Source organism: Onthophagus taurus, chromosome 8 (genome assembly GCF_036711975.1).
Source record: "Onthophagus taurus isolate NC chromosome 8, IU_Otau_3.0, whole genome shotgun sequence".
Classification (NCBI taxonomy): Eukaryota; Metazoa; Arthropoda; class Insecta; order Coleoptera; family Scarabaeidae; genus Onthophagus; species Onthophagus taurus.
The window spans coordinates 16663060-16679685 of record NC_091973.1 but is presented as its reverse complement, the minus strand read 5'-3'; the positions used below and the strand labels follow the sequence as shown (position 1 = coordinate 16679685).

At 35.6% G+C, this 16626-nt stretch overlaps 3 protein-coding genes and 1 long non-coding RNA gene across 5 annotated transcripts; 3 read left to right on the top strand and 1 right to left on the bottom strand.

Moving 5' to 3' along the window:
- Nucleotides 1–3347: 3347 nt before the first annotated feature.
- LOC139431302 (uncharacterized) lies at nucleotides 3348–6572 on the top strand. The gene is made up of 3 exons (XM_071198950.1): nucleotides 3348–5528; nucleotides 5588–6374; nucleotides 6454–6572. Exons 1-3 carry the CDS (start codon nucleotides 3348–3350, stop codon nucleotides 6570–6572), a joined length of 3087 nt encoding a protein of 1028 aa, XP_071055051.1.
- Nucleotides 6573–6884: 312 nt separating this feature from the next.
- On the bottom strand, nucleotides 6885–8035 carry LOC139430916 (uncharacterized). Of its 2 annotated transcripts, XR_011641270.1 has the most exons (5): nucleotides 7864–8035; nucleotides 7738–7799; nucleotides 7262–7683; nucleotides 7119–7208; nucleotides 6885–7067 (listed from the first exon to the last, which is right to left on the bottom strand). It is a non-coding gene; the product is annotated as an uncharacterized lncRNA (long non-coding RNA). The 2 variants fall into 2 exon arrangements; XR_011641269.1 differs by lacking the exon at nucleotides 7864–8035 and having other exon boundaries at nucleotides 7738–7839.
- Nucleotides 8036–12772: 4737 nt separating this feature from the next.
- Nucleotides 12773–15004, top strand: LOC111418468 (uncharacterized). Its single transcript, XM_023051009.2, has one exon. It carries the CDS (start codon nucleotides 12773–12775, stop codon nucleotides 15002–15004), a length of 2232 nt encoding a protein of 743 aa, XP_022906777.2.
- A 649-nt stretch (nucleotides 15005–15653) lies between these two features.
- Nucleotides 15654–16304, top strand: LOC139431301 (uncharacterized). The gene has a single exon (XM_071198949.1). It carries the CDS (start codon nucleotides 15654–15656, stop codon nucleotides 16302–16304), a length of 651 nt encoding a protein of 216 aa, XP_071055050.1.
- The last annotated feature ends 322 nt before the right edge of the window (nucleotides 16305–16626 follow it).

Sequence of the window (16626 nt, the reverse complement as noted above, 5' to 3'; positions counted from 1 at the left end):
TTTATAGAGTATTTATTTACCTATTTGTGAGTCCGTCCGTTTACACCTTTTATCTATTTATTTATTTATTATTTATTCATTATAGAGTTTCTATTTACTTACATGTTTTGTCCGTCTATTTACATTTTATATATATTTATTATAGAGTTTTTATTTTTACCTACCTGTTTGTCCGTCCATTTACAGTTGTTGCTTATTTATTTATTACAGAGTTTTATTTTCACTTACCTGTTTGTCCGTCCTTTTACACTTGTTGCTAATTTATTATAATTTTATTTTACTTACCTGTTTGTCCGTCCTTTTACACTTTTGTTCATGTACACAGTTACATTTAGGAAAGAGTCACGTCTACTAAACACTATGATGGCCTTAATGATATGACGCCAAATGCGTTAAAAGATTTTAAATCAAAACAAAAAAAAATTAACGAAATTTTCAACAAGGACAAAACTAGTTTTATCACCCTGAGATGTACGCGAGTCCTCGACCGGCTCAGTGAAGAAGGGAGGGGTATTTATATGGCGCCACACAGTTAACCCCGCGTACAACACGAACTGTGACGTGAGATGATGGAGTATGGTGATATAAACAAATAACACAACAAAACATAAACGCTCAACAAAATAGGTTTTGAGTTGCAGACAAAATTTATTAAAACTACCGTAAATAACAGGTAAGTAAAAAAAAATAAACTAATAACAAAATTTTATAAAACCGTAAACTTTTAGGTTCAAACAACAAAAAAAAAACTATATTGATGTTTGCGAGCTTTAAAAAAAAAATTAAAGTCAAAACTGAAAGGAAATTTAAATCAATATACCAAAAAAAATGAAAATGAAAAATTAATCCGCATCTGACTCCGTATGGTTGAGCTCAACGTGAAATCAAAAATTATAAAAAAAAATCAACGCCAAAAATAGAATTAAAAAAAAATCTCGCCAAACAAGAATTTACAAAAAAAATTGAAATGATATTAAAAAAAAATTGAAAAGTTTGATGTTCCAATGATTAATTAATTTAAAGATTTTCTTAAGGAAAATCAAAATAATAAAAAAATATATAAGATACAAATTCTTCAATGACCAAAATAATAATATTATGTTGTTCTATCTGACCTTTACTCCAAGTCTTGATCACCGGTCCGATTCGAAATAAATCCTCAGCAACAAATTCTGGTGACTCAGGAAAGGTAAGGTAATATTCTTTGTTTTGTTCCAAAAGTAATTAGAATCCTTAGGATGTAATGGAAATTATACCCTTGGACAATGGTTCCAAAATACCAATAAAAAAAAGTTGTCCCAATAAGAGATGCCAAAAGTTGCTCCCCTCAACAAAAACCTGGATATAGAAATTAAAAAAAATGAAACGTGGAAATATTAGATTTAAGAATTTTTGTTTGTAGGATAGTTTTTCTTTTTAAGTAGTTAGTAATTTTTTTTTTTTTTTTAAGTAGTTAGAAAATTTTTTTTTTTAAGTAGTTAGATAATTTTTTTTTTAAAGTAGTTAGAAAATTTTTTTTTTAAAGTAGTTAGATTTTTTTTTTTTAAAGATAGATTTAGTAGATTGTTAGTTTAAGAATCAAAAGAAAAATGTGAAAGGGTGAACGAATATGCCAAAAACTAATTAATAAAGACCTTACAAAAATGCTTACCTCTGATGCTCGAGGTTTAACCAGAGGACAGAAGAAAATGTAATGAAATACGTTGAAATCCGGAATCTCCGTACAATTTGGTAAAAGAAAAACACTTTTCCAAAACTTTATTTCGAGTGATGAATCCCACAAATATGGATTAGAAACAAAATTTTACACCAAAACCAAAAATGGCGAACCAACCAAAATTTCTCTAACACTCGAGAACACGTATTGCTCTGGTAATATAGTAAGAAAGAGAGGGCCAAGAAGAAACTTGAACGGTCTTTTATACCCAAAAATCGAAAATATCAAAAAAAATTACGTCTGCGCAAGATAACATCATGAATTTACGACACCCTCTCAAAAGCAAAAAGGAGAATTTTAAAGTGATAGGAGTTAAAAGGAAAAAAAGGAATACTCAGAATATGTTGCTGAAAGAGAAAACAATAAAATGTTATAAACAAACAAAATGTAAACAAAATAAATAAAAATAATAATAAGTTTCCGAATGTATGCAACTCATAACCCATTACACATAAACAAGTCACCCACACATAACATAAAAATTTCGGAATGTAACAATGACCTTAGATGTCGATGGGCCTAAAAAAAATAAATAAATAAAGGTCTTTATTTCTCTTTCATTACAAAACACAAATACAGTTACCTAATCAACGAAAGGCGAGGTTCAGCCAGAAGACTGATCTTCTACCTAACCCTTCAAACGTAAAAGAAAATATACTAAAAATATCGAAAATAAATATAAAATAAAAGAACAGCAAAAAAAAATTAAGTTATTAGATCGGTCGAGACCCAAAAAAATAGAAAAATAAAAGAAAAAAATGTTTAACATGTAGATTTACCCAGAAAAAGCAAAGCGAATAATAAAATATTTGAAGAATCAGATTTTAGGTACTTGAAAATAGGTTTATATAAGTTTTGAATTTGGTCATTAAGCAAAGTAAAGTTATTATTGTTATTCTGTCTGTTCGCGCCGCGTCACCCTCAGAATTATTTACACGCATGTGCGTGCGCTTAACTGGGCTGTGTTATCTTAACACGAGAGCATGCGCTCACACTCTTTTTTTAACGCGACTACAGTATTGTGCGCATCGATAAAGTCGTTTAAAATCAGTACTTTAGTGCAGTGAAAATTAAACGTAAGAATAGTAATTTAATCACCTTCTTTTATTTATTCTACTTTTTTCCACATTCTTTTTTACGCTTTAATTTCATTGTTTATATCTCTGAACCAGCACCGTTTTATTAAAACCCAGTTCTTTTCTTATACTGCGCGTTCATTTGGTCCTTCGAGCCGGATTCTTCCGGAATTTTCGTTTAATTTTGATTTATTTCTCGTTATTTTTACATTTTTTCGCATTTTTCATTTAATTTTCGTCTTAAATCCGCGTTTTTTTGCATTTATCCACGGGGTCACGTCTCTCTGTTGGCCATCTGGAAAATCAAAAACTGGATTACGCTATTTTTAACACCGCATTTTTCGACAATTCTTACCATTTAAATATTTAATTTCTTTTCCCTTCGATTATTTAAATTATTTTCATTTACCTTTTTTTTTTGAGAATTCTTTTTTTAATTTCGTTCTTCTCCATAATTCTTTTGGATATTTTATTTGATTTTTCCCGTGATGACAGACAAGATTGTTAAACTTACCCTACGTCGCAACGGTCTATACAATCGTTTAAACGAGACCATGGCCCTTGGTCAAGCACTCCCGTCTGACCCTATCCAAAAACAAATTTTTCTTGAACGAGCTCCAGATGCCGAGGAAATCTACAAAGAGTTCAAAAGTACTCACAATACGATTATTGGTTTGATTGAAGAGCAGGACTTTGAGGCTCATGACGACATACGACTAAAGGCTGATACTGCTTACTACACTACAAGGGCGATATTCCATCAACTGTCCCCTCAACCTTCAACGGAATCCTCTGAAATCTCATCTATATCTGCTCTGAAATTAAATAAGTTAGCATTGCCTACGTTCAGTGGTAATCATAAAGAATGGCATACCTTTTTCGATCTTTATCGAACGACGGTTCACGAAAACAAATCTCTTTCTTCAATTGCCAAATATCAGTATCTTCTCATGTCCCTAAGTGGCGAAGCGTTTAACCTGTTAAAGGGTTTTCCTGTGACAGACGCCAATTACGAAATAGGATATAAAACGTTAAAAGGCCGCTACCAGAATAAACGTCACTTGGCAACGTTATACTTTAACGAAATCGTTCATTTAAAACCCCTGAAAGACGATTCCTCTAAAAGTCTTCGAATTTTGATTGATACCTTCCATGAAAATATTGAAGGTTTTCGTAATTTGAGTTTCCCTGTTGATAAGTGGGATTTTCTATTATTTAATATCGTGCTTCAAAAACTGAACACACCTACAAAAACCACTTTTGAAGCTGAACATACAGCATACGACATTCCAACTTACAAGCAACTTGTGGATTTCTTAGAAAAAAGAGCAAAGGCCCTAGAATCCGTATTATTGACATCAAGTGACAGCACATCTCTGAGTTCATCAAAATCAAACATCAGAGCTAAATCAGTAAATATGAAGATTGAAGAACATCATTCTAATTCATCGACTACTAACTGTATCTTATGTCATGAAGCCCATCCAATTTACCGTTGTACGAATTTTACATCCAAATCAGCTGGAGAACGGTTATCCATCGCTAGAGATCATAATCTTTGTCGAAATTGTCTAAGTCAACGACACACTACTCATAATTGCTCGTCTTCTCATAGATGTCGTACCTGCAATCAACATCACCACACATTACTCCACTTCAAGACACAAACTTCTCCATGTGTTCATGTCGGAACATCTTATAATACAATTCAGACAACAATGAAGGAAAGTAATCCAAACATCTTACTACCTATTGCTATTGTAAACATTCAGGATCGATTTGGAAAATTACATCGTGTCAAAGCATTAATCGACTCGGGCAGTATGTCCAATTTTATAACATCTAATCTATCAAAACGACTTCAACTACCACGAAAGCAAACTTCCTGTCTAGAAATCCAGGGATTAAATGCAATGACATCCATCTGTAATAAAGGCTCTGTTACCTGCTCTATCCAACCTATACAGTCATCGAAACCTTCCTTTGACTTTGACGCTATTATCACTCCCAGCATTTGTTCTGACCAACCATCCATTACGTCCCTTGTTCCGCTTTATCCTCATCTTCAACAATTGAACATCCCTCCAGAGCACCATTCAAGTCTCAACTCGGTGGATTTGTTACTGGGCGCAGAACTAGTTCCTCAAATTATCACTGAAGGACGTCTTCGTGGAGAACCGAACCATCCAATTGCAGTTAATTCCGTATTTGGTTGGATTCTAATGGGGAGATCTTCGCTCTCAGTCACGACCTCACTGTCAACGTGTTTATCTACTACTGATTATTCGCTTGATAACTCAATTCAAAGATTCTGGGAACTGGAATCCATTCCTGAAAGAACGCTATTAACGTCTGAAGAGGATAAATGTGAAAATCATTTTAAAAATAATTATAAACGAACATCAACAGGTCGATTCATCGTTTCTCTGCCTTTTAAGAAACCAAATCCAGTCCTGGGCAATTCCTACCAGACAGCGTTAAAACGTTTTATGTCTTTAGAAAACCGTCTCTTAAAAGCTCCGTCGTTAAGAAGTGATTATATCAACTTTATGAAAGATTATCTTCAGTCAGGCCACATGTCTCTTGCTAACTCTTTCAAACCTCCTTCTGATAGAACCTACTACATTCCGCATCACTGCGTGCTTCGTTCTGAAAACCCTTCATCAAAAATTAGAGTTGTGTTTGACGCATCAGCACCAACATCTAATGGTACATCGTTAAATGACACCCTTTTGGTGGGACATAAGTTGCAACAAGACATAATAAAGGTTTTATGTCTTTTCGATGTTTTAAGTATGCATTTGTCTGCGATATCCAACAAATGTATCGACAAATTCTTGTTTCACCTGAAGACAGAAACTTTCAGCGAATCTTATGGAGATTCTCTTCAACTGAACCTATTCAAGAATATATTTTAAATACTGTGACCTATGGAGTGGCATCGGCACCTTTTCTTTCCTTGCGAACACTAGTCGAGTTATCTAACATCTATTGTGATCAGTTTCCGAGGGCTTCAACCGTTCTAAAAAACAACATTTACGTTGACGATATAGTCACAGGAGCTCAATCGGTGCAAGAGACTTTGGAGCTACAGCGAGAATTGATTGACCTATTGAACAGAGGGGGATTTAAATTGAGAAAATGGGCGAGTAATTGCACTCACGTCTTACAAGAAGTATCTGAAACAGATTTACAGCGTCCAATATCAATGGATTACGATGAAATCAGTTACATTAAAGTTTTGGGTCTGCAATGGGATCCCACAACAGATGATTTTAAATTTTCCTATTGTCCCCGCAATTCCCTTTCCACAAAACGTTCCATACTTTCGGAAATCGCTCGTGTCTACGACCCCTTAGGCTTCTTGACTCCGTGCACCTTAAAGGCTAAACAATTTATCCAACAATTGTGGCAATTAAAAATTGAATGGGATGAAAGTCCTCGTGGTCACATATCTAAAAATTGGGAAATCTTTAAGAAAGGTCTTATTTTTATTTCTGATTTAAGAATACCTCGATTGATGATTCCGTCTGACACTAAATCCGTTCAACTTAATCTTTTTTGTGACGCCTCGCAATCAGGTTATTGTGCAGTAGCGTATTTACGCTGTGAAAGTCATAACCAATCTATTAATACCTCTTTTCTTTGCGGTAAATCTAGAGTTGCACCTCTTAAGACAATATCTATTCCTCGTCTCGAACTTTGTGGCGCTGTTCTACTCGTTGATCTTCTTAAAACTATTAAGGACATGTTATCAACCACAATCATTTTCGATGTAATTTACGCGTGGTCCGATTCCAAAGTCACCCTAGCGTGGATTTCTTCATTGCCTACTAGATGGAAAATTTTCGTTGCCAATCGAGTCTCATATATCCAAGAAATTTTACCTTCAGATTATTGGAGATACATACCATCTTCCGATAATCCTGCAGACTGTGGCTCTCGAGGTCTTTTTCCAGATCAGTTAATCGCTCACGATCTGTGGTGTAGGGGCCCCTCCTGGCTCTGTCATCCTCCGGAATACTGGCCATCTATTAAATCTATTCCCTGTGAAAGCACAGAAGTAATTAATGAACAAAAATCAAACACTCTCCTCATGAGATTCTCTTCACTTTCAAAAATCCAACGGATTATGGCCTACATTCAACGTTTTATTGTTCACTGCCGCAAACAAAACCGTTATTTTACCATCCAATTATCTCCGTTTGAGCTCCAACAATCTTTATCTTCGATTGTCCGTTATGTCCAACATCAACATTTTTCACAATTATTTACTACAATTAACGAGAATAAGATCCCTGATAAATCATTTAGAAAGTTAGCACCTTTTCTTGATAGAGATGGTTTGATTAGGGTGGGTGGTCGTATAAAATTTGCTATGATCCCCTTCGATCACAAACATCCGTTACTTCTACCTAAAAATAGTCGTGTTAGTGAATTAATTGTGGAACATATACATGAAAAATACCTTCATCCGGGACAACGGTCGCTACAAGCTCTGGTAATGCGTCAATATTGGATCATCGCTTCTCGAAGTGTCATTCATCGGGTCGTATCACGATGTATCCGTTGTTTTCGATGCAAGCCCCGATCATATGCTCCGAGGATGGCGGATTTGCCTCAATTTAGAGTAACCGAGGTGAAGGCGTTCTCCAGAGTCGCTGTCGATTTCGCTGGACCGATTTATACCACCATTAGTCGCACCAGAGGAGCGCGGTTTGTCAAATCCTATATTTGTGTCTTTGTGTGTACGTCTACCAAAACGATACATTTAGAACTAGTTTCAGATCTATCTACTGAAGCATTTATAGCGGCTCTACGACGATTTACCTCCAGAAGAGGTCGATGTACGTTAATCTTATCAGATCAGGGAACTAATTTTGTGGGCGCCTACAACAAATTACGAGAGATGGCTGAGGTTTCCGGTCAAAAATTGGAACTCACATGGCAATTTCATCCTCCAGGGGCTCCCCATTTTAATGGGTTGGCTGAGGCTGGAGTAAGATCTGTTAAATCCCATTTGATTAAAGTCATTAGAGATCAAAAACTAACGTTTGAGGAAGTGTATACCATCCTGACGCAAATCGAAGCCGTATTGAACTCGAGGCCGCTTTCCGCAATGACTGAAGATCCCAATGATCTTCAACCACTAACTCCAGCACATTTCTTGTGTTTGGAACCCCTTAATGCTTCTGTTGTAGATCCTGACGTCACTCAAGTACCGATCAACCGTTTGGATCGCTGGAAAGATTTTTGGAAAAGGTGGCACGTTGAATATTTGTACTCACTTCAACAAAGAGGAAAATGGAACGCTTCGTCTCCAACACCGTCTATTGGTGATCTGGTACTCATTCGAAATGAACACCGACCCCCACTTCAATGGGAAACAGGGAGAATTGAAGAGGTTCATCCCGGAATTGATGGTGTTATCCGAGTCATCACCATTAAAACCAAAAATGGGAGGTTAACTCGTCCAACCACGAAGATTTGTACATTACCGATTTAAGACAAAACCGAATCTAGTCACATGTTTTTTTTTTGTTTACTTGTCAAACTAATTAATTATTTTCGTCTACTTACCGTATGTTATGCTTATTCACACACCGTCAAATAACTATTCGTATTTCATAAATATTATTGTAAAAAAGGGTTATTTCACCTTTTGTTGGTGGGTGGAATGTTCGCGCCGCGTCACCCTCAGAATTATTTACACGCATGTGCGTGCGCTTAACTGGGCTGTGTTATCTTAACACGAGAGCATGCGCTCACACTCTTTTTTTAACGCGACTACAGTATTGTGCGCATCGATAAAGTCGTTTAAAATCAGTACTTTAGTGCAGTGAAAATTAAACGTAAGAATAGTAATTTAATCACCTTCTTTTATTTATTCTACTTTTTTCCACATTCTTTTTTACGCTTTAATTTCATTGTTTATATCTCTGAACCAGCACCGTTTTATTAAAACCCAGTTCTTTTCTTATACTGCGCGTTCACTGTCTATGGATTTCCAACAATTCCAATAGATCAAGTCTATAGCCCTTTTGGCATTTATGAATAAGTGAAATATTATTAAAATTAATGTTATGTCCTGTTTCAACTCTATGTTTGTAAGTATTTTATTGAATTTTAATTTTATGTTCATTAATTCTATTTTCCAGTCTACGGCCAGTTTGATCCACATAAATACCGTTACAATCAGAGCATCCGATTGAATACACTCCACATTCCTTGAGAACGTCAAATTGTTTGCAATAATAATAAAATAATTAGATAAAAGTTTAAGTAAAGAATTATTGTTAGAAAAAGCTAAGGTTATAGTAAATTTTTTAAAAATATGTTAAACTCCATGGTAATGTGATTAAAAGAAATAGGTTTATAAGTAGAATTATTATGAGTTTTAGTGAATAAGGAATCTTTCTGTTGTTGTATTCTATTATATAGTTTATTGATGACATTAGAAGGAAAACCAAAGTGAGAAGCTATGTTATGGATGCAGTTAAATTCTTTTATTCTGTTACTCTCAGATAGAGGGTAGTCAAGAGCTGTATTTATTAAAAATCTGAAATTAGCTAATTTGCGTGACATTGGGTGGGAAGAGTCGTAGGGAATTGTAGTTGGAATAACTGTTGGCTTCCTAAAAATGTCATATGTAATAGATTCGGAGTTATCTCTGCTAACTGCAAGACCAAGAAAATTAAGAGTTTAAAATAAGAAATAACTTATTTAAGTAATTGTGAAAATGGTTTAACTCGGGAATACTCCCCTCCCAAACACAAAAGACGTCATCAACATATTTAATCCATTTATGAATATGGTTTTTGAAAGAATTATTGTTGTTAATTATATAGTTATTTTCAACATGATGTAGGAAGATATCTGAAAGAAGACCGGATAAGAGCATGCCCATAGAAAGCCCTTCACTTATATGGTAAAATTCATTATTAAAAGAACAATAGTTTTGAGAAACGACATGTAATTTATTTAAATGTTCTGTAGTATTATTATTATTAAAAAAATCTTTAAAAATGTCAGAAACGAGGTTCAAAGTGAAATCTATTGGAACATTGGAATACAAATTTGTTACGTCGAAGGATATTAAAATTTTATTGTTGTAATTTAAATTTTGAGTTTGTTCAATGAATTTAATAGAATTATTAATCGAAAATTTAGGTTTGAAATCTATAGTTTTGAAAATCTTTAATAAAAAACATGAAATTTTTTCTGTAGGTGAGTTATTAAATGAAGTGATGGGTCGAATGGGCATGTTTTCCTTTTTTTTTGGAAAGCGAGTACAACCTAGGTATCGTAGTAATGATAAGGTTTCTTCCAGCTTCATCGTGTTTCAATAGGAAAATAAAAGCCTATGTTTGGGTTGAACGATGTATTTTATTATTCATTAAATTCGATGCAACACGTGTTTCGTCGTTGAGGCATCTACTTGCACGACTGGCATATAAAAGAAACAAAGAGTTTAGGACAACATATCATTAAAGCTACTTAATATAAAAAAGTTTTTATAATTACCGTCATCGGTCAAATGATGAACATAACGAGAGAATCGAGACAAGAGAAACACCTTCCGAATGACGAATATGAAAATTCGTTTTAATTTAAATCTATGAAAAATTGTCTTGTATTATTGATTATACAAAACTGCAAAAAAACCGAAGTAAATATCTTAAACGAAAATTGCTATTATCCTTATATTTACCTCCAAGTCACTCACGCCTTGTATAACCTCAAAATTATTTCACTCAGATATAGAATTTTTACATGTTAAGCCAAAATATAATGAAATATATAACATTTATAAAAGAACTAATTCGAAACAATGTTGATTAAATTTTAAATTTGGGTGGTTAATTAAATTGCAAAAGATATAAAATAATTAAATGAAAAATCTATCTTGAGTCACACTTATATTTCGACATCTTTAAGCAGACTGAGGATTGCTGAGGATCAGCCGGTGGACACGCAATGGTAAAAAGTTTATCCTGCTTTCAGTGCCTCTATAGGTGTGACATGTGAACTAATAAGGAGCGCGGCAAATCGGCGAGTTTAAATAAATTTAAAATCCTACTGCTGTAATAGGTTTATGATGAAATAAATATATGAAAATAATACAAGTGCGTAAAATATTTAAAAATATCTATTTAAGATAAAATAAGTGGTATAATTAAGACATACTTAACACTATTGCAATAATTATTAAAATATATTAAAATAACAATAATAACAAAATTAATAATAGAAATCTGCAATAAAATATAACATTTTATCTGTAAAATGTATTAACAGAGCATAAATAAAAAGGGTATATATAGCTGTTCGCTCACGCGCAATCGATCGCGCATCGATCGAGATTTTGTATGAATTTTGTGATTTTATGTATTCCGCATGTATTGCTCGCGCATATCACTTCTTTGCTGCATTACCCGCTCGCTCGACTCACGCATCTTTCATACAGCACCTTTCACACCGCATTCACCGTATGTATAATTATTTTTGTTAATTTTCTTTATTATCTTTTCAATTTTGCCCATTAATCACATTATAAGTTTAATTTTTGTTTTATTAATATAATTTCATTTATTACTCATTTTTTTTTACTTCGCTTACCAGCACCTGCTTTTAGGTTCGACCCTTTTGGTACGAACAAATTTTGGTCCTTCGAGCCGGATTATTTTAAATTTAATTCACGTGTACTTTATTTCATTTCTTTTTTTTTTCTTACGCCAATTTCTTGCGTCAATTTATTTGCAGTTATTCACGTCCAGTTCCGAGACAGCTTGTTGCCTTTTTTTGTCGCTTCACATCTGGTGTTTGCGAATTTTCGTTTACAAGGTCGACGATTTTGGGTTGTTATATAAATCTTTTATTCGAAAATTTTTTTGATTTATTATTTTCCTTTAAATTTATTATGGCCTACCTGATAAGCTCACTAGATTAACATTACGCCGTAACGGTCTTCTAAACAGCCTCCTTGAAACGGCGAGTGCTGTTGATACCATGGACCAATCCGCGGATTTAAAATTGATTTTTATTGCACGCGCTTCTGAAATTGACGACACTTACACAGAATTTAAAACTGTTCATAATCAAATAATTGGTCTCATTGAAGAAGAAGCTTTCGATACTCATGATGCTATACGTCGTAAAGCTGAAGTTGCTTACTTTCGTACCAAAGCCACTTTACATAAAATCACCCCTTCCAATCCTGACACACAAGATCCTGTTAAATCCGTTGTATCACCGAAGTTAAATAAAATCACCATTCCCATTTTTTCTGGAAATTACAAATCTTGGCCGAGTTTCTACGATTTATACCGATCCTTGGTGCACGATAACGATACTTTATCCGACGTTGCGAAATATCAGTACCTTGTGACCTCATTATCCGGAGAACCCTTACACCTTATCAAAGGGTTGCCTATGACTGATGCAAACTACTCCATTGCTTTCGACACCTTAAAAAAGAGATACCAAAATAAGAGACATTTAGCTACATTATATTACAACGAAATTCAATGTGTCACAATAAAACAAGAAGGTTCATCAAAAGCGTATCGGCTGTTAATTGATACGTTCTCTGAAAACGTTGAAGGTTTAAAAACTTTAGGATTCCCGGTTGAGTCTTGGGATTTTATGTTATTTAATATACTACTAATTTACTACTGAAATTAAATCGAATTTAAATTGTATCTTATGTCAATCTAATCACAATTTATATCAATGTGAAAAGTTTCTAGAAAAAACACCTTCGCAAAGATTCGAATTCATTTCCCATCATAAATTTTGTAAAAACTGCTTGGGCTATCGCCACACTACCAGTAAATGTAATTCCAATAAAACATGTCGAGTCTGCCGCAGACGTCATCATACACTGTTACATTTTAACAGCTCTTCACATGATACAACTGCACCCGACGTCAGTTCATCAATTCCTAAAAATACTGTCGCCTCTGTAACTAATACATTTATGACAGTTCTTCTACCTGTTGCTGAGTTGGACATCCAAGACCGTTTTGGAAGATACCATAGAGTAAGAGCTTTGATCGATTCTTGCAGCATGATCAACTTCATCACAGAAGACCTTCAAAACCGACTCCAACTTGTTCGAAGTGTTCACTCTGTACCCATTGAGGGCTTGAACAGCATGTCTTCTACTTGTAATAAAGGCTCCGTTGAATGTTATGTTAAACCATGCGATGTGTACCAACCTATACTACGATTCACAGCTGTCATAAGTCAACGCATATGCTCAACTGATCCCATTGTAGCCGTTGATGTTTCTAAGTATTCACATTTACAAGACCTCGTCATTCATAAAACCCAAACATTACCAGGACCTATTGATTTACTATTGGGAGCTGAACTGGTCCCTTATATCCTCACTGGTGATCGTCGTGCTGGTGCCATGAATGAACCGGCAGCTTTGGGATCAATTTTCGGATGGCTTTTAATGGGAAAATCCGCTGATTTACCTTCTCCAATATCTCAATTGTCACTTTTGATTGAACCATCGACTGACGTCTGCCTTCAGAAGTTTTGGGAGCTTGAACAGATAAAAGAAACTACTCCAGTTACTCTAGAAGATACTCAAAGCGAGAATCACTTCATATCAACGCACAGCCGTACCGCTGATGGTCGATTTATGGTAGCTCTACCCTTTAAAAATACTAACCTAGAATTAGGTGAATCATATTCCCAGGCGCTGCGACGTTTCATATACTTAGAAAAAAGGTTGATTAAGAATTCTGAAATTTTCAAGAAGTACAAGGAATTTATGAACGATTATCTTCTAAAGAACCACATGTCTCTGATTGGCAAAGAAGATCACCACAACAAGAACGCTTATTATATCCCTCATCATTATGTCCTTAATTCCTCAGCCAAACTCCGTGTGGTCTTTGATGCATCTGCAAAAACTTCTACCGGAAATTCGTTGAACGATCTTTTGTTGCCTGGTCCCAAACTTCAAAACGATATAAGTTCAATTCTAATCAAGTTTCGATGTTACCCGATTGCCTTCATGTGTGACATTCAACAAATGTATCGACAAATCTTAATCGTTCCTCATCATCGCGATTATCAGCGCATCTTATGGAGAGATTATAAAAGTGGTGAACTTAATGAATACCAATTAAATACCGTTACCTACGGAGTTTCTTCTGCTCCGTACTTGGCCTTGCGTACTATCCAAGAGCTTGCGCGGCTTAATGCAGCACAATTTCCTGAAGCTTCCCGCGTATTATTACACGACATGTACGTTGATGATGTTGTGACGGGAAGTTTTTCGGTTCGTGACGCGTTGGACTTGCAAAATCAAATTATAAACATTATGTTGTTGGCTGGTTTTAAGTTAGCTAAGGGTGCAAGTAACGAACCTAAACTATTAAAAAACGTTAGTGCCGATCTTCGTGTAAAACCGGTATCATTAGATAATAGAGAAGATGGTGTCGTCAAGGTTCTGGGTCTCCACTGGGAGCAATATAACGACAATTTTGGGTTCTCTTATCAACCTCGTGATCACCTCTGCAGTAAAAGGGCTATATTATCCAATATCGCACGCATCTTTGATCCCCTTGGTTTAATTACGCCATGTATTCTCGCTGCAAAATGCCTCATGCAACGATTATGGTTAGAAAAATTGAATTGGGACGATCTCCCTTCCGAGGAAATTCAAAATTATTGGACTCAATATCAGTTTCAAATCCCAATGTTGTCACAGTTGAAGATTCCCAGGCTAATTCTTCCCGCTAAAGATTTACACGTTGAGCTCCATCTGTTTTCTGATGCATCTTCGGTTGGGTACTGTGCGGTGGCGTACCTTCGATACATTTTGCCTAATAACAATATTAGTGTCAGTTTGATTTGTGCCAAGTCTAGAGTAGCTCCGCTAAAAACTATTTCGTTACCTCGACTGGAACTCTGTGGCGCCGTCCTGTTGGCTAATATGGTGAAATTCATCTTATCAAATATCTCCGGTATCGTTCAACCTGAGATCTTCGCATGGTCCGATTCAATGGTGGTGCTGCACTGGCTCGATTCGTCTCCTCACCGATGGAAAACTTTTGTGGCGAACCGTACCAGTCATATTCAGGATATTTTACCTGGAAATCGTTGGCGTTATGTACAATCAAAAGATAATCCCGCCGATCCTGGTTCAAGAGGACTTTTACCTTCCGAGATGATACGATGTAAATTATGATGGAACGGACCTGCATGGTTGTCATCTCATCGTTCGCAATGGCCATCGAAATCACCACCTACATGTCCAGATGAGAGTATATCAGAAGAAAAACGAGTGGTTATTGTAAACGTTGCAGAACAAATAGACGAAAACTTTCTACATACCTTAATGATTCGCTTCTCCGGTTTAAGTAAGATACAAAATATAATTGCTTATATTCTAAGATTTGTTGCAGGTTGTCGAAAAGAAAATAACCATTCCAATTTATCAATTACAATTCGCGAAAAACAAGCCGCTCTTTATGTTCTCGCACGTCGAGTACAATCTGAATCGTTTTCCCAACTTAAAGATCAGATCCAGACTGGTAAAATAATCGCAAAATCATTTCGTAAATTATCACCTTTTATATGTCAACAAAATTTAATTCGCGTGGGTGGTCGCCTTCGAAATGCTGAAATTCCTTACGAGGCTAAACATCCCATTCTATTGCCAAAGAAGTGTCGATTGAGCGAACTGATTGTCGAAAAGCTGCATCAAGAGCATTTACATCCTGGCTTCCGTACACTTTCCGCTATAGTAGTTAACCAATTTTGGATATTATTTGGATTAATACTGTACCCGTATTTTTTCGGACAGAGGAACTAATTTTATTGGTGCATTTAATGAAATGAATCGATTGGCACAGGAGGCGGGTGGTAAACTTGGGATCGAATGGCTCTTCAACCCTCCTGCATCGCCTAACTTCAATGGACTTAGCGAAGCTGGAGTTAAGTCCGTGAAATCACATATACAGAGGGTCATAGGGAACCAAGTACTAACTTTCGAGGAATTTTATACCCTTCTCACGCAAGTTGAATCCGTTTTAAATTCTCGACCTCTTCACCCACTCAGCTCCGATCCTAATGATCTCCAACCCCTCACACCAGGTCATTTCTTATTATTATCACCACTGAACACTGAAATACCTCATCTAGATTTTCAGAATGTACCACACAGCAGATTGTCACGATGGGAACTGGTACAAGCCATGCTGCAACATTTCTGGAAACGATGGTCTCTCGAATATCTACACACGCTACAACAGAGGACTAAATGGACCACTAACATTCCCAACCCGGCTCCGAACACTTTGGTTTTAATCCGGAACGACAACTTACCTCCACTGAAATGGGATTTGGCACGTATTGTTTGTTGTCATCCGGGTCCGGATGGTGTCGTACGCGTGGTGACATTACGCACTGCGCATGGTCAACTGCAACGGCCGGTATCGAAGATATGTCCGTTACCGATGGACATATCGACTGATCATTCGACTTAGCGATCATTTTGCTAAGAATTAATTACTTTTCATTGTTGTTTTATTTTCTTGTTTTATTGCACTGTTCCCTAGTTTGTACAATTTAACATTCATTATGTATCATTTTTCTTTTTTTTCTGTTTGTTTTTGTAAATTAAAAACAATTGTTTTTCGGCGGGTGATTGTTCGCTCACGCGCAATCGATCGCGCATCGATCGAGTTTTTGTATGAATTTTGTGATTTTATGTATTCCGCATGTATTGCTCGCGCATATCACTTCTTTGCTGCATTACCCGCTCGCTCGACTCACGCATCTTTCATACCGCACCTTTCACACCGCATT